The 13,156-nt window shown below is 37.8% G+C and overlaps 1 protein-coding gene across 2 annotated transcripts in view; it reads right to left on the bottom strand.

Moving 5' to 3' along the window:
• Positions 1 to 13,156, bottom strand: part of SLC15A5 (solute carrier family 15 member 5) — an 82,426-nt gene that overhangs the window by 21,050 nt on the left and 48,220 nt on the right. For both annotated transcript variants that reach the window (XM_025455658.3, XM_035706986.2), the window contains one exon: positions 3,985 to 4,113. In XM_025455658.3, the coding sequence (XP_025311443.3) occupies positions 3,985 to 4,113 (129 nt within the window). The remainder of the gene's footprint in view (positions 1 to 3,984; positions 4,114 to 13,156) is intronic.

Raw genomic sequence — 13,156 nt, 5'->3', positions numbered from 1 at the left:
CTTGCTTACTAAGTTTGCAGATGACACAGAGCTAGTAAAGAAGTTAAGATTAGTAATTCACTGGGTGACAGAATCAAGTTTTAAAAATGTCTATTATTTAAGATGATGAGTTGACATTTATCAAGGATAAAGATAAAGTCTTGCATTTAATTAGAAAAAAATTGTGAAAGATGAGTGAAACTGAACTGGGAGCAACTGTTAAAAACAAACAAACAAAAAGCCTCAGGTTTGAATTGGCCGTAAGCACAATCAACTACTGAAAAAGTCAACACGATCTTTGTTGGCATTCAGAGAAAGCGAGAGAGGGAGAGAGACACCAGTTTGATAAAAGTAACATCTTGAGTATTGTGTTTAATCCTAGATGCCATACTACTAGAAACATAGCTATCTTTACTGAGTATTTACTGTGTGTATTAATCATTTAATCCTGATAACAGCATGATGAACTATGTATTGTTGTTAGTGGTAGAGAAACTGAGAACACATACTTAGACTGCCTGGATTTGAACATTGTACCTCATTATTTCTCTGAATATTTATCAAATGTTGGAAGAGTTGATATGTGGATAGAAAATCAGATTTATTCCTTGAAATACTGTCATCAAGAGAGCAGACACAGGTTACATCAATGCAGAGAACTTTTCTGGGCATTGGAGGATGCTGGTACATCTAGTTTTCAGTACAATGTTAGACTAGATGGCTTCTGATGTTAATGTCCAATTGTCAGATTCTGATTTATTGGGATTGGACTTAACGTAACACAATATTACTATGAACAACAACATAGCAAAAACCTTTAAAAGAAGAAGTGAATTAATTAGTGGTAATTTAAATGGTGTTCTCGAATACAAGTGTACGAGAGCGCCCTACTCACATCCATGTGTCTAAGATGTCCTTGCCATTTGTCCTAGGTAAATTCTGCCAAAATTATATAAACTTTTGTTTATCGATCTTTTATTATATCTAGAATATTATCAGCAAGTAATATACAACATGCAGACCCCCATCAGAGGAGGTTGTATTGCAGAAGTAACAAATGTCATTAAAAAGTCCTTATATTGGGATCCCTGGGTGGCGCAGCGGTTTGGCGCCTGCCTTTGGCCCAGGGCATGATCCTGGAGACCCGGGATCGAATCCCACGTCAGGCTCCCGGTGCATGGAGCCTGCTTCTCCCTCTGCCTGTGTCTCTGCCTCTCTCTCTCTCTGTGACTATCATAAATAAATAAAAAAAAAAATTAAAAAAAAAAAAAAGTCCTTATATTTGGTGACTCCTAATAGCTCTTTGGTGTATTAAAAGCAATGTTGATGTTGGTTTCAAAATGCTGAAAGGGTCAAATCTCTGTCAGATACTAGTTGTGATGACTGGACCACTTTGCTTTCTTTTTTCGGTCTTAATTATTACATCTCAAAAATAAGGAGAATATTGCCTTTATAAGATTGTTGCAGTAAATGCAATAATGTAACAGTTCCTACCATACTATTCAGATTTTTAAGAAAAATTTAGCTTTTCAATGAAATGGATTGCAAGAATAACCGTGTAATAGAGAATTTGCCGGGCCTTTGTCCTGGTTCCTCTTTAGTAAACACTAAACCTTTTGAGTTTTCTGAGTAATTGGAGTATCTTTGTTACTCATGATGGACCCCTGGAGGCCCACCTGATGGTTTCTGCTAATGAGATGACATAGAAGGGGCCTGGCCAGCCAGGAAGACCAAGCACGGTGATTAGAGGGTTGAGGCTTTGACTCATGTGATAGCCCAACTTCTGGAGGGAAGAGGCTAGAGACTGTGTTCAATCACATGGCTAATAATTCAATCAATCCTGTGTACATAATAAAACCTCAATGAAAATTCTGCACATGAAGTTCAAGTAAGCTTCCCTGGCTGGCCATATTCTGCATATTGTCACACGTTGGTGTGCCAGTTGGCCCTTGCATCCCTGAGGATGAAAGAACTTTCATTTCTGAAGCCCTCTTAGGCCTTGTTCTGATTTTTTTTTTTTGCTTTGTTTTTGCTATATAAAGCTGTAATCATAAGTACTGTGCTTTCCTGAATTCTGTGAGTCATTCTAGCAAATTGTCAAGCCGAAGGGGAGCTGTGGGGACTTCCACATTTGTAGCCAGCTTATCAGAAGCAATGGCAGTCCTGAGGAACCTATGAACTTGTGGCCAGTGACTAAACTAAGCACAGTCTTGTGAAGTTTGGCCTAACTGGGTACCTTCCTCAAACATATATGTGAAAAATGGAGATTTATATACCAAGATAAACTGATGGCGCCTGGGTGGCTCCATAGGTTAAGTGTCTGCCTTGAGCTTAGGTCATGATCCCAGGGTCCTGGGATTGAGCCCCGTATCAGGCTCCTGCTCAGGGAGGAGCCTGCTTCTCCCTCCCTCTGCCTACAGCTTCCCCTGATTGTGCTCTCTCTCTCTCTGTGTCAACTAAATAAAATCTTAAAAAAATATAAACCGATAGTAATATTGACTTCATGGTTCTTCTAGAATATATCAATGTGGTTTGATTATAGACATTTTTAAAAGCAAATTTTCAAAAACATTTTCATTGAGTAATGTTGAAGCATATGCGAACACATAAGATGTTTAGGTAAAGACATAGGTAAGACTTTTTGAGGTTATCTTATAAAGGTCTAATACCGGTGCTTTGTTCCTTGTTTATACATAAAAGAATCTAACCACTAGAGCAGTCAACAACCTGCCTGCTGTTCACACAGTTCTTTATGACTATTTGAATATTCGTCCTTTGAGAAAAGAGTAATATCTCACAAATTCCGTGTAGCACAGAGCCTGGCACACAGTAAATATTCAATACATACTTGTTTAATTTTCTTGTTAACTAATACAAGGGCAATACTTGATCTTATTGATATTCCCTCAAGGATTGTACATTTGTTCCCTAGATCTCTACCTATCATCAAATTTATCATTTTTAATTTCACTGCTTCCCTACACCCTTGGGAATTTTGCAAGGATTTTAAAGTGTTTATTTTCTTGTCATGGCATGCCAATGTGTCCAACATCGTGCCTAGAACAGAGTGCGTCATCCATATAAATATTTTTTGAATGAAGATAGTGTTAAAAAAGTTTCTTATTCATAGAAGTTAATTTTTCCATAGTTTGAAAGTAAGTAAATTAAATTTGTTATAGGAGAACACAAACCCACACTTTCTTTACATTATTTTAAGTGCACAATTGTAAATACTTTTGAAGGTAGAGAATAAGCTTGTAGTATTTTATAAAATAAGCAAGAGTAAATTTTAAAAAATGTTAAGCCATGTTATCATCTTAGAATAAATAAAGGAAAAAGTCTGTGGATTTAAAATACAACCCAAGGCATTTCACCATGACATCTAATCATTGTCATCCTGTCGCTTTTTCTGTCAGCACATATATAAGGAGTATTTTTTTGTTGCATTTTTCAGATGGGGTATTTTTTTTGATCAATTTCTATGGGAAAAAATTTTCCAAGACCATTTGCGTTTCAATTCACAGTTTCCTTTTGGCTGCATAGATATGATTTCTAGAAAATCACAAGGAAAAAAGATCGTTTAGATACCCCATCCTCCTATGTTTCTACAAGACTTACCTTTCCTGAGGAATATCTGTGCCACCTATGAGGCATTATTGAATATGACCTCATTGAAAGATCTAATAAGAATATAATGACCGATTTGTTTTAAAACACACTAAAGAAAGACAGCAGACAGGGTCTCATGAGAAGTGACATTCTGTAATTACCTCCTCCTATCAAAAGAAAAACAATTCCCAGAAATTAATGAATACAGCAAGAGTCTATTTCCTATCTTAATTCTATCTTAATTGCAAAAGTGGATCAATTAAAAAAAAGACTACACCGGCAAAGTCCTTCTTTTAAGATTTTGTCTCCTGATTCTCTAGTCATCAAATCAATATATATATATAAACATATATATGTACATATATATATATATGCATACCATGAACCTATTTTTACCTTCTGAGATGAGATATACCAACTCCACCAGCAATGCCCCCATGAAACAACCAAATCCATTGAACAGTGTCAGAAAATTCATAGAGGTTCCTCTGATGGTACTTGGAACAAATCTGTATATTACAGAGACTGAAAGGAAAAGAGAAGGTCAAAATTCAGAACATTCTCTGTAAAATACTTCCATAGATATTATTCAAATTAGTATTGATCATAACTCAAAGAAAGTTTACTGATAAAGGCAAAATTTGGGTTGGACTTTGTTAAAGTTACTATAGTAAGACATATTATGATGTTATAGTTTACATATGTCTAAAAGGAGTAATATTTGGCAAACTATACTCTTGTATAGCTACAAGGAAAATTTAATTATTTTGGGGTTTAAGTGTCCCAATATATTCACCCAAATTTCACCCTGATTTGAATATTTCTTATTAATTTTGGATTGAGATGAGGCTTGTACTAGGTAATATGACAATCTAGTAATAAGACCCATGATCCTGTGATTCTATGTAAATTATTAGTTTTCCAATAGAAAACTTGAATTTATCATATAAAATTAGCATGGAGGTTAAGAGGATGGGTTCTGGAGTTGGACAAGATTGTGCTATAATCTCAGGTCAACTACCTCTGTGATTTTAAATAAGTTAGTTAGACTTTCTGAGCCTCAGTGTTCTTCTCTGTAAAATGGGAATATCATCACTCACTTGCAGAGGTACCGTGGCTCTTACTTGCTATAATGTACGTATAATACTATAATATGTATAAAATGTTGACTTGTAAGAACTGAATCAGGTTGGCTATTTTTAACAGTATTAATCTTACCAAGTCAAATGGCTCCTACTTGTGCAAAGTCCTTTACATGCATTTAAATTATCCTGTTTAAGGAGAGGTTACTTAAAGAGAGATGATTGCATAAGCTTTGGATCTTCAAAAAGGTTATCTTTTTTTTTCTCCCAAGTCATTACTGGGGTAATGGTGGCAAGAGGTTGAAAAAAATCATGGAATAATTTTTTTTTAAATTTCAATTACAAATAATTTTTTTAATAGACTCAATTATAGAGAATAAACTGATGGTTACCAGAGGTGAGAGGATGGGGAGGATGGGTGAAATTGATGATGGGGATTAAGGAGTGCACTTGTGATGAGCATCAGATGATGTATGGAACTGCTAAATCACTATATTGTGCACCTGATACTAATATAACACTGTATATTAACTAACTGGAATTTAAATAAAAACTGAAAAAAAATCAAAATTTTTCTGGTATCAGGCATAGATGAAAATGAGTATATCTGATTTTGTACATATGATATTAACTATACTAAAATATGCATGGCAACCTTAGGGGTACATGCTAAAATATTTACAACATTTATCATAATATGATATCTGGGATTTGCTTCAAAATTATACAATGAAGAAGAAGAGAGTGTGCAAGTGAGGGTAGAGATGAGACAAGTTTGGCTATGGCATGAAAATTATTGAAGCTGGAACATGAATACACAGGAGTTTATTACACTAATCTCTCTCATTTGTATATGTGTCACAAAAAATTGGAAGGAAATACATAAAATAACAGGAACAGTGTTAGCTTTGAGTGTTTGAATTATTTTTAATTTACCTTCTCCTTACTCTTCTATACTTTGCAAATTTTTCTATAGTGAGAGATCAAAAATAAACACTAAAGTTCATTTTAAAAAGTGGTGATAGGGTAGCCCCAGTGGCTCAGCGGTTTAGCACTGCCTTCAGCCCAGGGTGGGATCCTGGAGACCCGGGATCGAGTCCCCTGTCAGGCTCCTTGCATGGAGCCTGCTTCATGCCTGTGTCTCTGCCTCTCTTTTTATGTCTCTCATGAACAAATAAATAAAATCTTTAAAAAAATAAAAAAGTGGTGATAGAAAACTGATATACTGGAGAGGCTAAAACTTTAGTTTCTTTTTTCTGTCTTTTCTTTTCTTTTTTCTTTTTTTTTTTTAGAAAGAGGAGGGGCAGAAACAGAATGAGAATCTCAAGCAGGCTCCACACCCAGCACTGAGCCCAACTCAGGACTTGATTTCACGATTGCAATCATGACCTGAGCCAAATCAAGAGTCAGAGACTGAACTGACTGAGCCACCCACACACCCCTTAGTTTCCTTTTCTATAAAAAGATCTTATTATCTCTTCCCTTCTGTCTTGGGAAAACTTTACCCTCTGGTTTACTTGCACTTTACCCCAGAAAAAGTCTGCATTTGTTCAGCCCCTTTAAAGAAACTTACTAATATATAATATACATGTATTTGTGTTTCTTCCTAGCATTCATATAACATTTCTGTTTTGGTTTCTGTTGTCCTCCACATGTTTTTATTGATCAGCGAAGAAACATTCGAAGAAACAAAGGAGTCCCCATCTGTGCTCCAGGGAATGTGCAGCGTGCGGAAGCTGAGGCCAGCCCTCAGCTCGGGCACGGGTGCATCATTCCTAGATTTTAAAGCCTGGGCAGGCAGACAGCAGAGACATACAGGACACTAAAGATAGTGCTAAACAGGCACTTAATACCACAGATGTTTATTGGAGGTGAAGATAATGATGGTGATAAATAAAATACTGTGAAGAAGGGCTTCAAATCTTGGCAGCAAGGGGCCATGGGTCTCACAGCTCTCTTGTGTAGTGCAAATCACCAGCAAGAGCCCCAGGCCAAGCTCACAAGTGTTTTTCAGGAAGATCTGGACGACAGGGTGAGGGAAAAGCTGAAGAGGTTTTGGGAAGAAATGATTCACTGTTATAAAAAGGATTTGGCTTATGAATTTTCCTTTCTATAAATATGAAGAGACAAACAATGGGCAGAAAGACCGATTTCTTTCACTGAGAAAAAGCAGAATGTACAAGCCCATTATTACTCTGCTAGTTAATTATTAATCCTATGCTTTTCTCTTGCTAGAACTTCTGGTGCGGTATATAATTCATGAACACACTTTGCCAGCTCTCTGCCTGCTGGTTAATCTCTCTTTGGTGTCATTTTAGTCGTTTTGAAAGCCTCCGGTTCCCTTTTAGAAGACTTAGCTTTTCAAGTCTTCCGATCTTCATTTTCGGGCATCCCCTTGAACATTCTGATCTCTTTCTATGTTAGCGATCATCAACCTGATTTTTTAGGCTCCGTGGTACTTCTTTTAGCACATAATAGTATAGATAGTGGCCACAAGTCTGCCACTATTCCAAAGTTCTCATTTTACCATGAAGACACAGTAAAAAATACTCAGTGTGTGTGAGAGCTCGTCTTGCCAATGAGAGCTGAAATGTGCCTCCAGGCGGAGGCTGCTTAGTGTTTGCAGAGATGCCCCATCACAGCATCTGTGGAAGCTCTAAACCGTAGAGCTGTTACCACCTTCCTGAGGCACCTGGTACTGGGGACTCATTGCTGAAATTTCTTTTACTCCAATTGTTCTTAAACGGTTAGATGGGCTTCTTATGTTGGGTGAGTATTTCGAACATATGTAAGAAAGGACCTCTGTCTGGGGCTATGGAACTTTGTCCAGATCACCATTCCTCCCTCATCTCTCAAGAGCTTCGGTTCATTGTTTCTGATTATATCAGTGTTATTCAATCAGATCACCTTCTACTTCTCTTTTGTGTAGTCACCTGTCAATTTCTAGGCCATCTTCCTCTGCTAGTCAACGTTATCAGCTCCTCTCTCCTTGTCACATTCTCCAGTTCTATTCCTGCCTTAGTTCCTGACAATTATGTATAAAGATCATCCTTCTAAACTTGCATCCTGCCAGCTCTTGGTTTCTCAGTCCCTTGACCTTCTTTCTAATGTCCCTGTCCTCAACACTACCTTAGCCGCTCATTACCATGCTCACACCCTAAACCTTGGTTGGCCCCCAGGCCAGCAGACCAGGACTTGGTGAACTACCATCAGGTAAGGTTCAGCCTGCCAGGTGTTTATAAAGAAAGTTTTATTGGAACACAGGCACACCCATTCATTATCTATGTGTCTATGACTTCTCGTACACCACAATGACAGAGTTGAGTGGTTGTAACAGAGACTGTCTGCCTGGTGTGAAAAATCTATTTACTATCTGACACTTTTCAGAAGACATTTGCTGACCCATGCCCTAGACCAGTAATTGTAAATGCTCCACAATCTCAACTTTGTGCATCCCCCACTAACTACAACTTTCTGTCTTCCCAGTTAACTGCTGCTCAACCACAAAGGTGTTTAGACTCCTTCAGGGCCTTCACTCCATCGCTCCTTTCCTTATGCTCACCTCTTTCATGCCTCTATGATCCTATTCCTCTTCTTAGCCAAGTTAAGTTCCACAGTCAATTGCTATGATGATACTCTTTCACATACCCTCTTTCCCTTGCCTTTCTCTTGCTTTCTGGAAATTGATTGGCCAAACAATTCACGCTCTGCCATCCCTGCCCCTAGATCCATGCTGCTCAATATTTCTGGAAGAAGAATGCATAACCATGTTGACCAACTCATTTTAAATTCCTGACCACAATCAAATGGTCTCTTGTTGCTCCCTAGCAATGTTCCATATCTTCCTGGCTCATTCATTCTCTCATATTAGACAACAATTTCATACCTCTCCTTTCTCTTCAACAACCCCCCCCCCCCCCCCCCCCCGTACAGCCATATCTTCACTCAAAGCTCATGGCCTTACATCTTACTTCAATCAGCCATCGGGGAGTTTCCATATGAATCTCCACACCTATTTATGTACACAGAAGTTCCTGCACCTATATACTCTGTCCTCCAAACTGTTAGCATTAATGAAGCATCCTTGCTACTACTTACAGCCACATTCTCAACTTGTAAATTAGATCTCAACCTCTCTCCCTGCAGTGATTTCCCCCACTCCAATACTATTAATTTTCCCTCTCTCTCTTATTTTTCTCTTTCTCTTTCTTTTGAATCATTCCCACCAATGTGCTGTATGATGCCATTCACTTTCCTTCCTTATACAAATATAAAAAACTCATTCTTAACTCCATTACTTTGTCAGCTACTGTCCCATTCCTTTATTCTCTTTTGCAGCAAAATTCTTCACATGAATCATCTACAATACTTCTCCTCCCATTATCCCTTAAACTCATTCTAAGCAGGCTTTTGTGCATTCCCACATCCCACATAAGAAAGCTCCTTTCCAAACCACCAATAACTGCCATATTGCTCAGTCAGATAGTCAATTCTCAGTCCTCATCTTGTTGGATGTATTAGCAGCATTTGATGAACACTCCTTCCTCCTTGATATCACTTTTTCATATGACTTCTAAGATACTGCTCTCTTGGTTTTGCTTTTTTGTTTTTTTTTGCTTGTCACTTCAGTTCTCTCTTTGAAAATTTCTCATCTTCTTCTAATGTCTTGATGATGTGCTTCAGGGTTGAGTTCCTGCATCCTCTTCTTTGTATAACACCAACTCCTAATGTCCCTGACTCCCTTGGTGATCTCAACTAGTCCCATTGCTTTAAATACCATCGATAAGCTTGTGTCTCTCAGATTTGCATATATCCCCTAACTTAATATGAAATTATAGACTTGGAATCCAATTCCCTACTTGTCAACCTCTATCTGACATCTTATTCAGGTCCAAAACTAAACTTGATGATCTTTTCCCCAAAGCTTCTTCCACCTGTAGTCTTTTGTCTCTCTGAAGATGGCAACTCCATCCTTCCGGAGGCTCACGCCATAAACCTTGATGTCATCATTAACTCTTCTCTTTTTCTCATACCCTATTGTTCCTTCCTCAAAATATAACTAAGCTTGGATTATTCTCACCACCCACACTGATACCATCCTGGTCTGAAGCACTCATTTTTCTTTCCTTAATTCACCTATCTTCTATCATTTTCTTCACTGTAGTATATTCTTAATCTGTCTTTTTCCTCAGGGTAGTATATTCTCCACAGCAGAGAGAAGGGTTCTTTAAAAGTGTAAGTAACTGGGCAGCCCAGGTGGCTCAGCAGTTTAGCACCGTCTTCAGCCTAGGGCATGATCCTGGAGACCCGGGATTGAGTCCCACATCAGGCTCTCTGCATGGAGTCTGCTTCTCCCTCTGCCTGTGTCTCTGTGCCTCTCTCTCTCTCTCTCTGTCTCTCGTGAATAAGTAAATAAATAAAATCTTTAATAAAAAAAGTGTAAGTAACTGAAAATAATCTGTAACATCCTTTTCAGAATAAGATTTTTTTTTCCTTTTTTTTTTTTTATTGGTGTTCAATTTACTAACATACAGAATAACACCCAGTGCCCGTCACCCATTCACTCCCACCCCCCGCCCTCCTCCCCTTCTACCACCCCTAGTTCGTTTCCCAGAGTTAGCAGTCTTTACGTTCTGTCTCCCTTTCTGATATTTCCCACACATTTCTTCTCCCTTCCCTTATTTTCCCTTTCACTATTATTTATATTCCCCAAATGAATGAGAACATATAATGTTTGTCCTTCTCCGACTGACTTACTTCACTCAGCATAATACCCTCCAGTTCCATCCACGTTGAAGCAAATGGTGGGTATTTGTCATTTCTAATAGCTGAGTAATATTCCATTGTATACATAAACCACATCTTCTTTATCCATTCATCTTTCGTTGGACACCGAGGCTCCTTCCACAGTTTGGCTATAGTGGCCATTGCTGCTAGAAACATCGGGGTGCAGGTGTCCCGGCGTTTCATTGCATTTGTATCTTTGGGGTGAATCCCCAACAGTGCAATTGCTGGGTCGTAGGGCAGGTATATTTTTATACCAGTTCTCTTTGGAGAATTTTCTTCTGGCCTTTTGCTGTATAAAGTAGGACTTGACTTCATTTGTGAAGCCTAGAAAAATACACCATGGGGTAAACAGAGCGCAGAAATTGCCTCCAGATCAAGGGAAGTAGTTATCAGGAATGGAAGTCATTGGAAAAGAAGAAAATACTGACTAAATATTTCAAATACTGGTTCAACAGTGAAAGGTAAGGAAGATCAACGTGTGAGTGGGAAGAGATGAGGAGCAGAAAGGAGAACTGGAAGACTGGAAATGTTTGAAATTCTTTAGAGTCTACATGTACACAATTACAACCTATAGTTTTATACAGTGATGCTTGCTGGAACTTTGTAAGGATGGTAACCAACTGCTACTTTTCTATGTATGTGTGGAACATGAAATGAAGAAGGCAGATTAAGTATCTTCAGAAATATTTTTTAAAAAGTGTAAGTAAGTAATAGCATGTCATTCCTTTTCCTGCTTCACTCAGAGCCCAAGTCAGAGTCTTTACAGTGGCCACTCTGACTCATCTCTTACTAGTTTCTCTCTTCTTCACTCTCCTCCAACTTCACAAGACCTCTTACACTACATTGTCAGGTATATTTCCATCTTTGCATTTAGTAACTCCCCTGCTAACAGTAATGTTCTTTCCAGATATCCATGTGGTTGATTCCCTCAACTTTTTTGAGGCTTTGCCTAAGTAGTATCTCATTGAGGTCTATCCTATCCATCCTTTAATGCTGCAACCTGCTGCCCCCTATGCTAGGCAATACAGTCCTGCCCTATCTTTTCTTTTTCTAGAGTACTCATCACCCAACATGTTCTGTAATTTAATTATTTATTACACTTATCATTTACCTTTCTCCCTTTGGTAGAATGTAGGTTCTACAATGGCAGAATTTTCTTTAAATTGATGTGCCTTAAGGTTCTAGAGTAGTACCAAGCATATTGTAGATACCAACACAGTATCTTTTGAATAAATAAAACAAACACAGGTTATCAGATAGCTGGGGTATACATTGCTATAACTAAGACATAATTTGAAAAGTTTTCCATTTTTTTTTCTTGTAGATCATCTCTAAGATATGATATGACTTAGTACAGTAAACAATATCCCTGAAATTTGGGAGTAATCCACTGTACCCTCTTGCTCAGTGCCATCACTGTGGGTCATTGTCAGTAATTTGAATGATATATTTTTATTATACTCACATAGAAATAGCTATAAATTTTATCAATTCATTTGCTTATTCAGTATATTTATTAATAATTTTCCCTGTACATGCACTTTTAAGGGAGAAAGAACTTCATAACTTAAGGATGGACAATAAGGATAAGAATCTTTGCTTAAAGATTGTACATTCACATGGTGAGAGGCAGGCAGTAAACATACACATATAAATAAGATAATTGTGGGTCCTGACAAGTGCTATTAGAAAAAATGGAACAGGGTAATGGAGTGAAAGTGATAGGATCACCTGGACAGCCTCTCTGAAGAGATAATCTTTGAGAAAATTTGATGCTGAGAAGAAGCCAGACACTTGAAAATAGAGGAGAGGAAATTGTAGGCAGAGAGAAGAATAAACACAAAGGCCTTGGGACAAAAGTAAGTTTGACACTTTAGAAACACAGAATGAAGATCATCAAATTTCTAGTGGAGTAGTCAGAAGGAATAATGTTATAAAATGTAGTTGGAGCAGTACAAGAGGCCAAATCATGGGCAGTCTTATTCACCATTTAAGGTATTAATTTCAAAATTCTATTGAGAAATTTGAAGCAGGGGAATGATAGGACTTCTTTTGGAAAGAACATGATGCCTGTTTTGAAGAGAATGAACTCCTGGGGCAGAAGAAGAAGCAGAGAGATGAGTCAGTAGGCTCTGATTGAATTGATGAGATAATGGTGACCACGTAGACTAAGTGAATAGAAAAGAAGATAGTGAGACATGGCCAGATTTATATTATATTGCAGAGTAAAGACTGAGTCTTTTTGGATTGGATGTGAGAAGTAAGGAGAAAAAAGGGATTTAGGATGACTCACGTGAGAAAGACACAATTTCACTCACACCACCAGTGTTCAGGTGGTGATAGGTGTGGTAGAAAGAGGTATGAGCAGGACATCTGGGCTTGAATTCTGAGTCTTCCCCTATTAATTCATGTGAAAGATTAGAATAATAATAGCAGCACACATTATAGCTGATAATTATTCAGTGCTATCTATATACTAGGTACTCTACTTTTTCTTCTACATAAAGTACTTCACACAGTCCTGTCAACAATCTTTCCCCATTTTATAGGTGATGAGAAAGGCTCAGAAATGCAGAATAATTTGTGTAGAGTCACACACTTAGTCAAGGCACAACTGGGTTTAAACTTGGATTTGTCTGACTTTAAGACCATAGATATTAACCAGTATGCTGTACTGCCTCCCAGAAGAGTAATTCTTT

This window comes from Canis lupus, chromosome 27 (assembly GCF_003254725.2).
Source record: "Canis lupus dingo isolate Sandy chromosome 27, ASM325472v2, whole genome shotgun sequence".
In the NCBI taxonomy this organism is placed as follows: Eukaryota; Metazoa; Chordata; class Mammalia; order Carnivora; family Canidae; genus Canis; species Canis lupus.
This window is presented reverse-complemented; position numbering and strand designations above follow the sequence as displayed.